The sequence below is a fragment of the Anolis carolinensis genome, chromosome 3 (genome assembly GCF_035594765.1).
Source record: "Anolis carolinensis isolate JA03-04 chromosome 3, rAnoCar3.1.pri, whole genome shotgun sequence".
Lineage (NCBI taxonomy): Eukaryota > Metazoa > Chordata > Lepidosauria > Squamata > Dactyloidae > Anolis > Anolis carolinensis.
The window spans coordinates 51,573,535-51,589,308 of record NC_085843.1 but is presented as its reverse complement, the minus strand read 5'-3'; the positions used below and the strand labels follow the sequence as shown (position 1 = coordinate 51,589,308).

The following is a 15,774-nucleotide window of genomic DNA, read 5'->3' as shown; positions in this document are numbered from 1 at the left end:
ATGGTATCTAATGTCTCTGTAGACAGCAGATTCTCTCTCACCAGAAGCGACTTGCAGTATGTTAGCTTCGGACACAATAAAATAAACATTAAAAGCTGCATTGTGGGGTACCTTTGCCTAGTGCTTCAGCTCACCAGCTACATCCTCAGACATCAATTGACAAGTGAACTATTTAAAGTTGGAGAGTAAGTGTTCTGTTGTTTCTTGTTTCTCGGTAGCCACACTTAGGCATTGTAGCCATCATAGCTCAGCATATGAGCTCATTATTACAATTTCAAAGCATTACACAAATTATACTCTGGCATTTAAAAGGAATGAATTTTGAAGTTTTACGAACAAAGTGAAATGCATCACATTATCACCCACGTAAATAGAGATGACCTATAAAACTGTCGTAAACACATGTTCAAAGTAATCTCATGTCTTGTTGTTTGTGGATTGTAATCTTCTCAAACCAGAATAAATTTGTGCAGTAACATATAAATGAATGTGGAATTATGCTAAAGTGAAACTCCCACATGGCAAGATTAATATGGCACAGCATCTGTGTAGATACCTCACTCACTAGAGATTCAAAAAAGCCATGAAGGGGATTGTGATGCCATACAATCTAGTTTATGCAGACACTAAGGACCTCATCATACTAGAGTTTGGATCCACTTTAAATCTACTTTAGGGAGGGGCCTTTAAACAGCTTAGCCAGACAGGTCCTGGGCCTCACCAAACGACAAACCCCAGAATTTTGTAGGAGGCAGAAACCAGATTTTAAGAAGATATATGCTCTGGTGTGATGAGCCAGTAATATACTCACATCAAGAACCCTTATGCACATTACATCATATTAAATGTTGGATGAGTTGATTTGCTGGTCTCAATGCTGTTTCTCCCGTTCCTTGAAAGATGGGTATTTTATAGGAATACTCCTAAGCAATAAACCTGTCAGATACTGCCAGTCTCTTCAATACAGTTGTCTACCCTGAAATCTAAAATTAGTCCTACTCAGCAGTCTAACTGAAATTAAATGGAGCTCAGAGGCAAAAAGACATGAGAATATGACTGTTGGCAAGCCGGAACAAAACAAAAGGATCACACAATTCTAGTGCCAACATTCTGACCAACCATCATGTTTAAGGAAGTTATTATTAAAATGCACTTACAATCTGACAGAGGCATTTGTGCTCGTTGACAAGTTTTTCAAGAGATAAACACTCAATTACATCTGCTTCTGCCAAGGCACCTTCTTTATCCTGCTTGTTAGCTAACCTAAGAAAAAGAGTGCCAACAGGTGAGAAAATGTATTAGGACTGTTTACACCTGTAAAACATTAAATTCAAGTCCACTCAAGAAGTAGTAGTATTAGAATACAGAAAATCGAATTCATATGAACAACAGAGGAGAGATGATAAGTCTTGATTCAATACTAATATGCAGTTATTAATGATGTTGTCTGAAAACTAACCAATCTAAATGTGACATATTCCACAGAAGAATAATCAGAAAATAGGCAGTAATGAAAAATGTAGCTGTTTCTTACATTTTAAAATTAAAACTATACATAGGAGATTGGATCCAGACAACTGCACTTGAAAAGATAAGAATTGTCCATCCTCTTTTTTCCTTTTCCAGCCCCTTGGATGCCCCCCACACCTTTGCTTTGAGGAAGTACGACCTCCTATAAATCCTGAATATGTATATGGGGATGTATGCTTAATAACTTTTTACCAAAATACTACAGAAATAAAATGATTGCTAATTTGGTAAGAATAACCAAATTGGAAGAAATTCCTATGTGAAATGTCAATGGAGAGCATAGATGATTCTTAGGTGCAATACAACTCGCTTTGACCTGCTAGTCAGAATAAAAGAGCTATGATGAAAAGAAAAGGCAGTTCCACCTTTTCACATACAGAGTGAAATGTTACCACTATTGTATTTCTTCATTGTACACACAATTTCTACATTGTACTTATAACTGCAATATGGTTAAATTTACAGACAAATATGCATAGATAAGAGGGGGAAAAGACTTCTAACCTATCAGTTCAGGCAGGCTCAGGTAGTTATCCCATGTATACAAAGAGTCTGGTAGATCAGTAGAGGATAAACTTTAGAAAAACAAGCATGATTTTTGGGAGGCACAGCAGGTACCTGATGAAAGATTAGAGACTATGCAGATGATAGAACGAGTTCAACTATTATTGTAATTTCCTAGGATCAAAATGCTCAGCTTCAAGTACTTCAGGTCTCTTGAAATCTTTAAACAACAGCCATAACACGGTCAGAATATTTGAATTTCTTAGATGGAAAATACCATGTAACAGATGCTTGCTGACCTTTTAGGCAAAAGCATCAAGAGGGTAACCAGAAATCCGGGCAACCAAGAATTCAGAATATAATAAGCTTAGATAATCAACACAAGAGACACATCTATTAATTATATTGAGAGTTAGGATTCTAAAGTGCTCTTCAGTATGTAGAAGGCGTCTTCTCCAAATTAAAGGTTTAGCTCACACCACGTCATACACTATTGCACAAGAGTAATAAAATTAATTTAAAAGATGCACATACTAGTAGAAAAAGAACATCTTGCAGAAGCACTCGCATAAGCTACAGAAGTTGGTGTTTATAGGAATGAGTGCCTATTTTCTATACATATTTTAGTACACTTATCCAGCATTTCTTGGAGTAAAATGCAACCTTCATATTTGTCATTATCTTTCTAATAATGATGTTACACCGTGTGTTTAAAGGCAGAAAGGCAATCTAGGAAAGAACAGGCGAGACAGACTCTGAACCCAAGCGTGTCTGGCCTATGCACATTTTTAATTATACTGTTTTTATTATCAACTGACAGATTACTTTTAAAATAATAAAAATTTCACAGTGCCCTATTATGTATAATTTAATCCAAAAAAAAAAAAAAAGCTACTTACCTTTTTAAAAAAATCTCTAGGTTTCGGAAGTCTCTTGTGCTTTAGGATCTGGTGTTTAAGGTAATTCACAATATCCTTGTGCACATAAATAATAACACTGGAGTATGAGCTCCTTTAAAACAGGTTCTGCTTTGCTTAATCCTCCTAGACCTTAATAATCACTTGGAAAATACATCTTGGAAAGCTGTGGAGTGTGAGAGTATATTGACTGGTGACGATATACTACAGTAGATGAGCAAATTGGTTACTTTGCGGTTGGAGAATCTGGTTCTGCCTGTTGAGAGACCTACTCTTGCTTCCAAGGCAAGACTAGATCTCCCAAAAGGCCCATTTTTGGATTGTAATTTTTGGATTATGTGATTTTACTGTTTACATTAATATGTTTTTAACTATGTTTTAAGGTTCATGTTACTGCGTTTTTATGATTCAATCAATAGTTGTATTTTATTATTCTTGTGTAGGCACTGAATTTTGTCATAGAATCATAGAATCGTAGAGTTGGAAGAGACCTCACGGGCCATCCAGTTCCTGCAAGAAGCAGGAAAATCTCATTCAAAGCACCCCGACAGATGGCCATCCAGCCTCTGCTTAAAAGCCTCCAAAGAAGGAGCCTCCACCACACTCCAGGGCAGAGAGTTCCACTGCCGAACAGCTCTCACAGTCAGGAAGTTCTTGCTGATATTCAGGTGGAATCTCCTTTCCTGTAGTTTGAAGCCATTGTTCGGTGTCCTAGTCTCCAGAGCAGCAGCAAACAAGCTTGCTCCCTCCTCCCTATAACTTCCCCTCACATATTTGTACATGGCTATCATGTATCCTCTCAGACTTCTCTTCTGCAGGCTAAACATACCCAGCCCTTTAAGCCACTCCTCATAGGGTTTGTTCTCCAGACCCTTGATCATTTTAGTTGCCCTCCTCTGGACTCTTTCCATCTTGTCAAGATCTCCCTTCAATTACGGTGCCCAGAATTGACACAGTATTCCAGGTGTGGTCTGACCAAGGCGGAATAGAGGGGTAGCATGACTTCCCTGGATCTAGATGCTATACCCATATTTATGCAGGCCAGAATCCCATTGGCTTTTTTCGCCGCCGCATCACATTGTAGGCTCATGTTTAACTTGTTGTTCACGAGGACTCCAAGATCTTTTTCACACGTACTGCTGTCGAGCCAGGCATCGTCCCCCATTCTGTATCTTTGCATTTCATTTTTTCTACCAAAGTGAAGTATCTTGCATTTGTCCCTGTTGAAGTTCATTTTTTTAGTTTTGGCCCATCTCTCTAGTCTGTTAAGATTGTTTTGAATTCTGCTCCTGTCTTCTGGAGGGTTAGCTGTCCCTCCCAGTTTGGTGTCGTCTGCAAACTTGATGATCGTGCCTTCTAACCCTTTGTCTAAGTCGTTAATAAAGATGTTGAAGACTTAAGACGAAGGGTTAAAAGGCACGATCATCAAGTTTGCAGACGACACCAAACTGGGAGGGATAGCTAATACTCCAGAAGACAGGAGCAGAATTCAAAACGATCTTAACAGATTAGAGAGATGGGCCGAATTTGTCATAATATGTTTGGAAACTGCTTTGAGTCCCCGATCCGGGTGAGAAAAGCAATATACAAGTGAAGTAAGTAAATAAATAAATAAATATGAATAATACATTTCAAAATGGCACACTAGAACATTTAAAAACTAAAAACGTTGCATATAAGTTCAATTGTTCAACTTCATTTATCTTGGATTTAACCAAACTGAATGTAAATAGTAAAGATGGACTGCACATTTCCACTGAGCTGTATGGCCACCATAATCCTATGGCCAACCGTTTAAATTATTTTATTACATTTGTAGAATTAGTTTCCAAAAGGTACCAAATTTAAAAAAATGTAAAAAGGAGTTATAGGTGGCAGAATATTGTTGTAATAGAAACTATATACAGATCAAAACTCCATTGGAATAATTTCTTCTGCTCCTTTTTTTCTAACTCCTTGTGATGATCTTTTTGCTCTCCGTGTTTTCCTATCTCATTTTGAGGGCATATATTTTATAAATTCTCTGCAGTGTGTATGCCAAGAATCTAATTTTCAGAGGATTTTTTTTTGGAATGAAATCATATTAAGCAACAGGTATTTTCACTGCAAGGCAAAAAAGTACAATAAGGAGGGAGGCAAGCGAAAGCACTTCCTGGTATTGCCTAATTATAATAGACTGGCCCGCCCTGGAAGCAAGACTAGGTCTCTCAACAGGCAGAACCAGATTCTCCAACCGTAAAGTAACCAATTTGCTCTTCTACTGTAGTATACCGTCACCAGTCAATATACTCTCACACTCCACAGCTTTCCAAGATGTATTTTCCAAGTGATTAAGGTCTAGGAGGATTAAGCAAAGCAGAAACTGTTTTAAAGGAGCTCATACTCCAGTGTTATTATTTATGAGCACAAGGATATTGTGAATTACTTTGAACACCAGATCCTAAAGCAGACGCACAAGAGACTTCCAAACCCTTGGGATTTTTTTAAAAAGGTAAGTAGCTTATTTTTATTTTGGATTAAATTATACAAAATAAGGCACTGTGAAATTTAAAAGGCTCAGGATGAGTTAAAAACAGTGGGTGTTTGCCCTTTGCAAAACTAGAAAGTGTTTCTGATAGATATGTTTGTAGAGCTTTATTACTTAGGCACATGAATGCTAATTTGCTATGCATGTTTTGTGTGCCTAAACTAGTTTCTATTGGACGTATGCCAGGAGCAGCTTAAAGACGAGAGCTCACTTTTAATTTTCCAAGTCAATAGAATCTTTCTTTGCACAAAGTTCTCATTTTAAAACCAAGGAAGGCTTACAAGAAAAAAAAAATACTTCAAGCTATATCCTGGGAGAGTAGGTTACGTCACTGGTAAAATGCTCAGAATATCAAGACAAACGCAAGATGAACAAGGGAGGTTTATTTTATTTATACATTAACTTGCAAAATGTATTTTGATGTGAGAATATGTTATTTCATTATAATATTCAAAAAATGGAATCAAGATGAAATAGATTCTGAAATGCCTCTGGGAACTTGATTATAACTGGAGAGCTTCAGCATTTTTATTTTAGGAATCATGGGAAAAGGGAGTGTATGTGTACATTTGACAGAAATGACATCATCTCACATTTATGAGTACTGTATGCAGAAATTCTGTCAGTCAAAGGTTGTGCTCAGAGATAATGTATAGGGCTAAATAAGTTCCAAATGCCAAATAGTTGAAGAATTTCTATAATCCTCAAATGGTTTGGGCCATTTATGGAAAAATAATTCCAAAACTATTCTGCATAGTTGCTGTTGGCTGTGGGATTAAAAGATTTTGTATATATTTCAAAGTACATATAATATATTTTAGCATATGATTTTGCAACAAGAAATTAGTGTAGGGATGTCACTGCACTTTGAATCCTGAATTATAGATCAGAACTTTTCAAGCTCTGTATGTCCAGAAAGCTCTTTATACAGAATTATATACTAAAAAGGTGCCCTTGAATCTGCCACAGGACCTCTGTCTGTTACAAACAAAAAACAAAACAAAACAAAATCCAAGTTAATGCATTGTTTAAGTAGAGGCAGAAACAAATCTGCCAGTTATACAAAATTTCCAAGAGACAACTATATGTCAGTCAAAATGTTTGAGGAGAATGGAGTGACATCCAACAATATTGACTAATCCCCCAAATAAAATGATTCTAACATTCAAACATTAAACTGATCTCAACCTTCACTATTTTAACCTGAATATTATATAACAATTCCAAAATGTAAAAGTGCTGCCTATAAAATCAGTAGATTTCTCAGCAAGTAATCATCAGCATTTATAGGTCTTTCACAAAACCATGCTTAATGCTATCCTGATTATTTGTGGCCCACATAGTTTCACTGTAAGCAAGTGTGTATTACACACTCCTCCTCATTACAGAATTACATTGTCTTAACCCATTCATCTGTATCATCAGTAATTTGGATCATGAATCTGGAATAAATGTGATCTTTCCAGATGTTTTTGTAAGTACTGTGCTTGCTATGAGCCCAAATCTAATACTCTTAATTCTAATACAGTAAGACAAAATGAAGAGTACTAGGAGTATTTTGGGGTTAGGTGAAAATTTAGCACCTCAGTTTTCGTAACAATTTTTTTTAAAAAAAACAACTAGAACTATTCTCCACCAAAATCAGATAAACATAAAGTATCAGTTTTTATTAAACTAAATTAGAATCACTGACATTTTTTTGATAGCTTAGTACCTAAAAGCAGAGATGTCTCAGGGCATTCCAGAAAAAAAATGCTATGACTGAAAATGCTTTCTCCTATTTGGTTCTAAAGTCACTTCTAAAAAGAGCAGCATCAGAGAAGAGTATTTGAAGAAGACTTTAATGCCTGACTTTATATGGGAATTGGTGTTCCTTCTGATACAGTGGTGACAAAACTGACAATGCTTTCAAAATCAGTGTTTCAAATTGTGCGGGGAAACAACAAGGGTTATAGCAAGTAGCCTATTGCATAATGAGGTCATGTAGTATTAATGTCTCTCATGTTCTCTTAATGTAATATATGGGCAGAAGTATAAAACCAAAAAGAGTGTGGGTCTTGTAGCAATTTATGTTAGCGTGATGGTTCATAAATTAAAATTCACAGAGAAAGCTGATTTTAAGACACAAACTCTCACTAAAGTGAATCACTTATTCTTAAGGGTATAAGACACCTTTCTTTGCTTTGTCTGTTTTTATAGTGAAACTGACATGTTGTCCTTGAATCATAGAGTTTGTAGTTACCCCAAGGGCCATCCAGTCCAACTCTCTGCCATGCATGAATGGCACTCTGACACAATCAAAGCAATCTGTCCAATGGCCATCCAGACTCTGTTCAAAAGCCTCCAGAGGAGACTCCAGCACACTGTGAGGCAGCATATTACACTGGGAAACAGCTCTTACGATCAGGAAATTTTGCCTAATGCTTAGGTGGAATCTCTTTTTTTTTTTTTTTTGAGATTTGAAACCAATTGCTCCATGTCTTAGTCTCCAGAGCAGCAGAAAACAAACTTGCCCCCTCCTCAATGTGACATCCTTTCAAATACTGTGTTCCCTCTCAGTCTTCTTTTTTCCAAGCTAAACATACCCAGCTTCCTAAGCCATTCTTCATAGGGCCTGGTTTCCAAACCCTTGATCATTTTGCCCTTCTCTAGACATGTTTAAGCTTGTCAATATCCTTCTTGAATTGTGGTGCCCAGAACGGGACACAATTATTCCAGGTGAGGTCTCACCAAAAGAGAACAGAATGGGACTATGACTTACCTCAACATAGACACTGTACTCCTATTGATGCAGACTAGAATTGCATTGGCTTTTTTAGCTGTCGCTTTGTTGTAAATATCAAATGCTGAGTATTCCCCAGTTACAGTAGAATATTCAAAAAATACAGGATAGCAACACATTTTTAAAGGGTTTATTTTTAATTATTAGATTGAGTTAATTTTTGTTAAATATTCAGTATAAGCCAAGATGGCCTTATTTTGCCATATGAAAATATCAGGAACTTGCTATTCAATCACAGAGCTATCAGACATAATATATCGATGATAGTTAAATATGTGTGAGACTGAGCTAGGAGATATTTTTAGGTCATCATTCTTGTAGTCAACACTCCTGAGCACTTTTACATGCTTCCAAACAGAACTTTTCCCATGATATTTTAAGCGTTTTGAACATGTAAACCATTGTTAAACTGTATCTTCTACTATAGGAGTTACATAGTTTTGCAATGGTAGGGTTTTGACAGAATTGCTTTACATAATTTTTCTCCCTTGCAAACTGAGGTTTTCCCAACAACTGGCACTCAAACATGCTTGCCCAATATATTCCCGAACACTCATTGTATTCTAAGGAAAGCGGGTTGGAATCTATATTTAGAACAGTTACAAGGAATGACTGGAAATGATTTCTCAATATCAATGAAAGTGGGTATTTCCATTTCCTAACTTCAATAAATTCAATAAATGTGTCATGCAAATTCAGATTCCAGGTCAAAAAGCATAGTCTAATTTTGAGATGTTTAAATTATTATGTAAATGTGCACGTAAGGCCTGTATTTACACATATTTCATTTTAGTACATAATTAACCCGGACAAACACATCGAATCCTATTTCATTAATTCAAATACAGATCCCTTTTTATCCAAGTTGAAGGCAATGTCATAAATTAATCTGAAAGGTAATGTTCTTTAGATCAGTGATCCCCAGATGTTTTTGGCCTACAACTCCCAGAAATCCCAGCCAGTTACCAACTGTTAGGATTTCTGGGAGTTGAAGGCCAAAAACATCTGGGGACCCCAGGTTGAGAACCACTGCTTTAGATCAACATAAATAGGTCCAGTGATTACAGTGCCCAAATGACAGAAGAAAGTGTGTTTATATAGTAATATGCTGGTTCTATATGCAAGTCACACATTTGTTGACCAGTTTGATATGGAAAAGTTCCATGTCAATACTGTACACACTCCTTTATTTGTACAGTTTGGAGACTCTCCATGCAATCTGCCAGATTGCTGAGTAACTAGTTTTTGAAGACTGAGCTCAAACCTTTGGAGAAAAGCAAGCTATAGAGTGACAACATGTTTATGGTTTTTGTGTTTATCACCCAGTATATCAGCTTTGAGCCTTGTGGTGACTCACATGAGACACCTGGTTTTTAGCAGTCCTGCTCAGGTCTCACAAAAGAGTTTGTGAGTCAATCCACTTGTAATGTGGTCTTCCTCATTCTCCTATTGCCTCCCACTTGGGTGCATCTACACTTAAGACTTAATGCAGTTTGACATCACCTGAACTGTCATGGCTCAATGATATGGAATGCTAGGAGTTGTAGTTTGGGGAGGCAACAACCCTCTTTGGTAGAGAAGGCTGAAGACGTTGTAAAAATACAACTCACAGGATTCCACAGCATGGAGCCACAGCAGTTAAAGCGGTGTCAAATTGCATAAATTTGACATTGTTAACACACTCTTTGCTGAGCATTTCTTCTCCTAATGCCTTCCATTTTGCCTAGTACTCTTTGGAGGTACGAAGATATAAAAACATCCCTCACAGTTCAATCTTCAAACAAAGCCAGAATCTCTTTTAATTTCGTACAGCAACTGCATGTGAATAAAGGATGTAGATTTAGTAAAGGACATCCAAGAACAGAACAACATATAAGTATGCAATAAACAATAATGACAGGAAATCAACATGGCCGTAAAAGGCTGCCAGTAAATGCACCAAAGGAATGGAAGTCTTAGTATGTCTCTCAAGGACTACAAGTTAGGTCCAAAAAAAATGGGATCTGTAAGAACCACAATTTTATCAACAGGCCACATTACTGTGTGATATGACATAATCGACTGGGATTCGCTTCTTTGGAAACATCAATATATGAAAAGATTTGTGGATTTCCCTTGTGGATCAGATATATTGCTACTAATCAATCTATCTGTTTTGTAGAAAGTAGCAACAAAGGTGTCTAAATTACTATCTAAATCCAGTATAGTCTAAGGCCTGAATCACCTTCAAAGTATTGTGCAATAAAAAGGAGTAGATATCTTCGAACATTACACTCAAACGTGACAGAATATTTACAGGATATATTAGACTTTTGTTTTAACAAATTTTCAACTACAGAATGGCATGTACATACACAAAACACTATTTATATAACCAAAATGAAAAAATGACTACAGTTTAGATTTCCATAAAATAGGCTATTTTATTAGTGTTTCATACCTGCTTTTTATGTTATAAGTTTTATATTGGATTTTATCTTACTTGTTATTACTTGTTATGCAAAAGACCAAGATATAAATGTATATACATCTGAGTTTCCCATATCAGTATAATTGTATTTTTTCAAATTCTGACACACAAAGTGTGTCAGAATTTGGAATTGACATCAGAAATCTCTCACTGGGAACTTCATTAACCACTTCTCTGCCACTAACATGACTGCCATTTAGAGCTGTAGAACTGCCAGATTACCCATTTTTAAAAGGTTTTAAACCACAGGTTCACTTCCCTTCATAGGGACTGGTGCAGACACATTTCCAACTTTCCACAAATGGTCAGCAGATTGTTATGAAGCTGCATAGTCCTTCTCCCAGATTTTCTCTTCTATATCCTTTTCAAATGTACGGTTCCATAAGCACAAAAGGAAAGCCTGCAAATAGTTTCCTTAGAAACCAAACCGCATACTCTACTTAAATCTAGGTGTCAAATACTACAAAGATGAGTTCTGCAAAAGGGACTGTGCAGATTTAATAAGCTTTGCAACATGATTAAGAAATACAAAACATTACATACATACTGTGTCATGCTACCTTGTATATACAAATCATTTCAGCTTGACCAAAAAAAGGACAAAAGTACTAAAATGGCATATTGGCCTAAAGTTAGGTTGCAAGAAGCAACAGGTGCTTCAATGAGATACATTTCAAAATAACTTCTCAAACCAAATATTTCATTTACTGAGTCGAAGAAAAGATATATGTCATCATATGTAATATTTTCATTACTTGTGCTGCAGCATTGCCCTGACTTCTCTTTCCTTGGCAAAACTTTTCTCTCATACTTGTAATAGTCAGTATAAGCAACAACTAACTGAGATGATTTTACATTCTTAGGTTTATACCACTATCTGGGCTAATACTACACAACCATAACAATTTCAGCAGAAAATGAAAGACCGTCTTCAAGAACTTAAACTAAAAGCAAAGCAACTTCAACTCCTAGAAGAAAGTAGCACTTCTCCTGGTATTGTGGCTGAAGAAGGAGAGCTTGAACAAACAGCTGTCATTTTTGAGAAGGAGCCAGTAACAGAAAGGTATCTGAGTGAAATCCAACAACTTCACAGTGATATTAACAACTTGGCCACAGATGTTCAAAAATTCAGTCAGCAGCAAAAGAGCCTGGTGGCTTCCATGAGAAGATTCAGTGTGCTTAAAAAAGAATGCAGTGCCACGAGAGAAATAAAAACTCAAGCAGAACACATTAGTACATGCTTGGACAACTTGTCAAAAACAGTGAAGAAGACAGAAAAAGAATACGGCTCATCATCGGCTGTTGGAAGGGTTCTTAGCTCTCAGCGGGCAGTCTTGTTCCGTCGCTTCCAGAACATAATGTTTCTGTACAATGATGCCATAACAGCCAAGCAAGAAAAATGCACGGGTTTTATTGTGCGTCAGCTTGAAGTAGCAGGAAAACAAGTGTCAGAAGATGAATTGAATGAGATGGTTCAACAAGGGAAATGGGAAATCTTCAACGAAAACCTGCTCACTGAGGTCAAGATCACTAAATCCCAGCTGACTGAGATTGAACAAAGACATAGAGAACTGGTCAATCTGGAGAATCAGGTAAAAGACTTAAAGGGCCTCTTCATCCAAATCTCACTTTTGGTAGAAGAGCAAGGTGAAATGATCAACAGCATTGAAATGGAAGTGACACATACCGAGGACTATGTTCAGGCTTCCAGAGAAAAGTTCCAGCTGGCAGCAAAGTATCGAAAGAAAAATCCTTGCAGAGCATTATGTTGTTGCTGCTGCCCCTGCAGATAATGAAGAGGATTCTGGGCAGTTCAATCTTTGTTGCAATAACCTTGACTAGGCATGTGATGGACAGACTAGGGCTTGATGAAGGGCAAATTGCTGGCCTACAAGCCAATGACACATTTTGTTATATTATTAAACTTTATTTTCTCAAGTGAGAAAGTAGCAATAATATGACTTACAAATTTATCCACCAGTTTGGATAAAGGGAAATGTAAACTTACTGCAAAATCAGAAAAAGGTCTTATCTCGAAGGTTCTCATCAAATTCAATAATTATATACATTGTGTTTGTGAACAATATGTGACTAGTATTTTTGCCATAAGACTGTTTCAAGATTTTCCCTTACAAATTCCACAGTGAAATTACAGGCAGTCCCAGAGTTACAAACAAAAGACTCATAGTTAAGAACAGGACTGAGACAACAAGTGAGAGAAATCTATCCCTTGAAAGGGACATTCACTCCTGAAAGAGTTATCATGGGAAAAAAGATGTCTCAACTAAAGCTTTATCAGCAATTCTTGTTTCCACAACAAGCCATTTTTTTTTCAAAATTCAATAATTTCAGGGACAGAAAGTGAGGGAAAATGTTCTAAACGGGGGCACAGACAGCAAAATGAACACCATAGGAGTGTTAACACTTCGGTATGCTATCCAATGCTTATATGGCTGGAGTTACACTTTGAAATGTTTGTAGGAGAAAAGCAGACAAAACACTGTTACAACATATAATAGTCATACATTTTTCAAGAGCACAGTGAAGGCTAACAATGTTTAAATACTGTAAATTTGACAGTGCTTTACAAAAGACAAAGTAGCAATTCTCAGGATATTTTGGGAAAAATGTATCTGTAACTGAAATTTTTGTTTACACTTGGAAAATGTATATAGTCCTTTAAAAAGAAACCATTTAAAATAAATAATACGATTCACTGATGTCTGCAAATTTTTAGTCCAGAGAATTTATTCCGGCAATACAACTTTTCTATGTTGATTAAATTTGTCTCAGCAACTCAATTAATTTGATCCTGAACTGTACTTAGATTTGACATTACTTTTGGTGTCATGGTTATATCGTTACATGTCATGGGATTTGGGAATTAACAAGATGTTTCAAAGTTTCAAACAAATCTTTCTAGCACACTCCTCTGAACAGCAGTTCCCAGGCTATTCACTTTAACATTCAATACATCTTCTCAGGACATCTTGGGAACTATAGTTCAAGGGGGAACACTAAAGGTCCCTAGAAGAGAATTTTAATTACCTCTCTAAATCACAAACCCAGGAATTCACTATTATGAATGAAGTCATAACAATAGTCATGGCATTAAACTGCTATAGCTATATGGGACACATAGACATTCAGAGAAGGCTAAAAGATATAGATGATACAAGGTTTAAAAAATAATTAAACATCAAAGTTTGCTCCATTTTCTTGATAGGGGTGCCTATGTAAAGAGTGATGATACTGACACAGTGAATACAGAGATTTTCTTTTTACTGTATTTCCTCTGAATTACCACTACCAAATCCCTCCTTTTCCCATGGCCTCTTGATTACCCTCAGATTCTAAATCTAAAAGTGCTTCCAAGATTACAAAACATTTTATAAAGAAACAAGGTCATCTGTTTGGGGACCAAAACCTCAAAAGTCTCTCAGGGTCACAATTTTGCATGGTTCTTTGGGTGCCTTCCAAAATATTTATATGTCTATGCATGACTACCATTAAGCTGGAATCCAGCTCAGAGTGAAGACAACATTAAAAAAACAGTAAGGCTTGGTGTATGTCAATACAAGTTCCTTCCAAACATCTCATTCCAACCATAAAATCACTTTGCCCCCAAGTAAATGAGAACATACTGGAAAAAAGACATCTGATAACCAAAACATAAACCCCACCTCTTGAAACTTTTTAGCAATCTGACGCTTTGTCTTGTTTTGCAGTAGTCTGAACTTGCTACCCCTAATATCAAGATATAATCATAATTATTCAGAAACAAACAGCTTTTCCATGGAAGGCAACAATTATGCTGTCAGCAATTTTAACTCTCTCTCATTGTCAGATTAATGTTCCAAAATGCAAATTTCTCTTTTTAAGAAAGCTAGTTTATCTTCACTCTAAGGACAATACCATTATAATATACACTGTTTGTTATGTAAAGTGCAACTCTATCACTAGTGCGAGACAAGCATAAATATATGTGTGGGAAACATTAAATTAACCAATGCTGACAATTTACATATTAGAGAAGTATAAATAAATCATGCTTTGTTGTAACTGAAAGAAAGAACCACAAAAGATGTGAGATGTTTTAGTGGAAGACTAAAGTTAAAGAGGGCTAAAACCAGAACAAATGTTTTGGTGTAACATAATTTGAAAGCTATTATACATTAAGAGTGACAAGAAAATGCTTTCCATTTTGCTCTGAGCTAATTTTATAAAATAATTATGTCCAATATAACTGGCAACCTTTCATACATTCTACGTCAATGTTTTCTGAAAAAGTACAAAATCTACAGCAAGAGGCATTTCACACTTTTAGAAATTGGAATGATGTACAAAATTGTGACAAAGCATGGGCAATCAACAGTTTTCTTTTACAGTTAACATAAAAGCCACAACCGAGACAGGCATTAATCCTCAATTTTATGCAGGGTTTATGAAGCTGGGAACAATGTCAGAAATGAGCATCATAGCCAAACAGTCATCAGTTGCTATTCTCCATCTTCTATATACAGGCAGTCTCCGAGTTACAAACATCAGACTTTTGTGCGACTCATAGTTAAGAAATCTACCCCTCGGAAGGGAAATTCATTCCTGGAAAAGTTATCATAGGAAAAAGGTCTCTTAACTGAAGCTTTATCAAGAGCCCTTGCTTCTATAACAAGACACATTTTTTCAAAATCCAAATATCACAGGGATAAAAAGTGAGGTGAAATCTTCTGAACAGGGGGAGATAGCAAAACAAACACCAAAGGAGTGTTAACCTTTCCCTATGCGATCCAATGCTAGATTAGATAGATATGGCTGGAGTGACACTTCAAAAATGTTGTATGTTCCGACTTACATACAAATTCAACTAAAGAACAAACCTATAGAACCTACCTTGTTCATAATGTGGGGACTGCAGTATATATAAACATGGAGTCTTGGCTTGTATAAAACCATAGTTTTCCTGTTTTATCCAAACTTAAGGAAGCCTGCCTAAGTTCCACATAACAAACTAGAACAATAAACAAGAACAGTATCTTAATTATCC

The 15,774-nt window shown here is 36.3% G+C and overlaps 2 protein-coding genes across 5 annotated transcripts in view; one reads left to right on the top strand and one right to left on the bottom strand.

The window, feature by feature from the left end:
• arl13b (ADP ribosylation factor like GTPase 13B) overlaps positions 1 to 15,774 on the bottom strand; it is a 51,027-nt gene that overhangs the window by 12,372 nt on the left and 22,881 nt on the right. For all 4 annotated transcript variants that reach the window (XM_008107742.3, XM_008107739.3, XM_062974908.1 and 1 more), the window contains exon 5: positions 1,158 to 1,263. In XM_008107742.3, coding sequence (XP_008105949.1) covers positions 1,158 to 1,263 — 106 coding nt within the window. The remainder of the gene's footprint in view (positions 1 to 1,157; positions 1,264 to 15,774) is intronic.
• Positions 4,932 to 13,460, top strand: stx19 (syntaxin 19). Its single transcript, XM_008107738.3, has 2 exons — positions 4,932 to 5,442; positions 11,594 to 13,460. The coding sequence occupies exon 2, from the start codon at positions 11,648 to 11,650 to the stop codon at positions 12,521 to 12,523; it is 876 nt and encodes a 291-aa protein (XP_008105945.2). The 5' UTR covers positions 4,932 to 5,442; positions 11,594 to 11,647; the 3' UTR covers positions 12,524 to 13,460.

Bases quoted from the DNA above. Each gene is read 5' to 3' on its own strand.
- stx19 (XM_008107738.3), top strand. From the start codon at position 11,648: ATGAAAGACCGTCTTCAAGAACTTAAACTAAAAGCAAAGCAACTTCAA.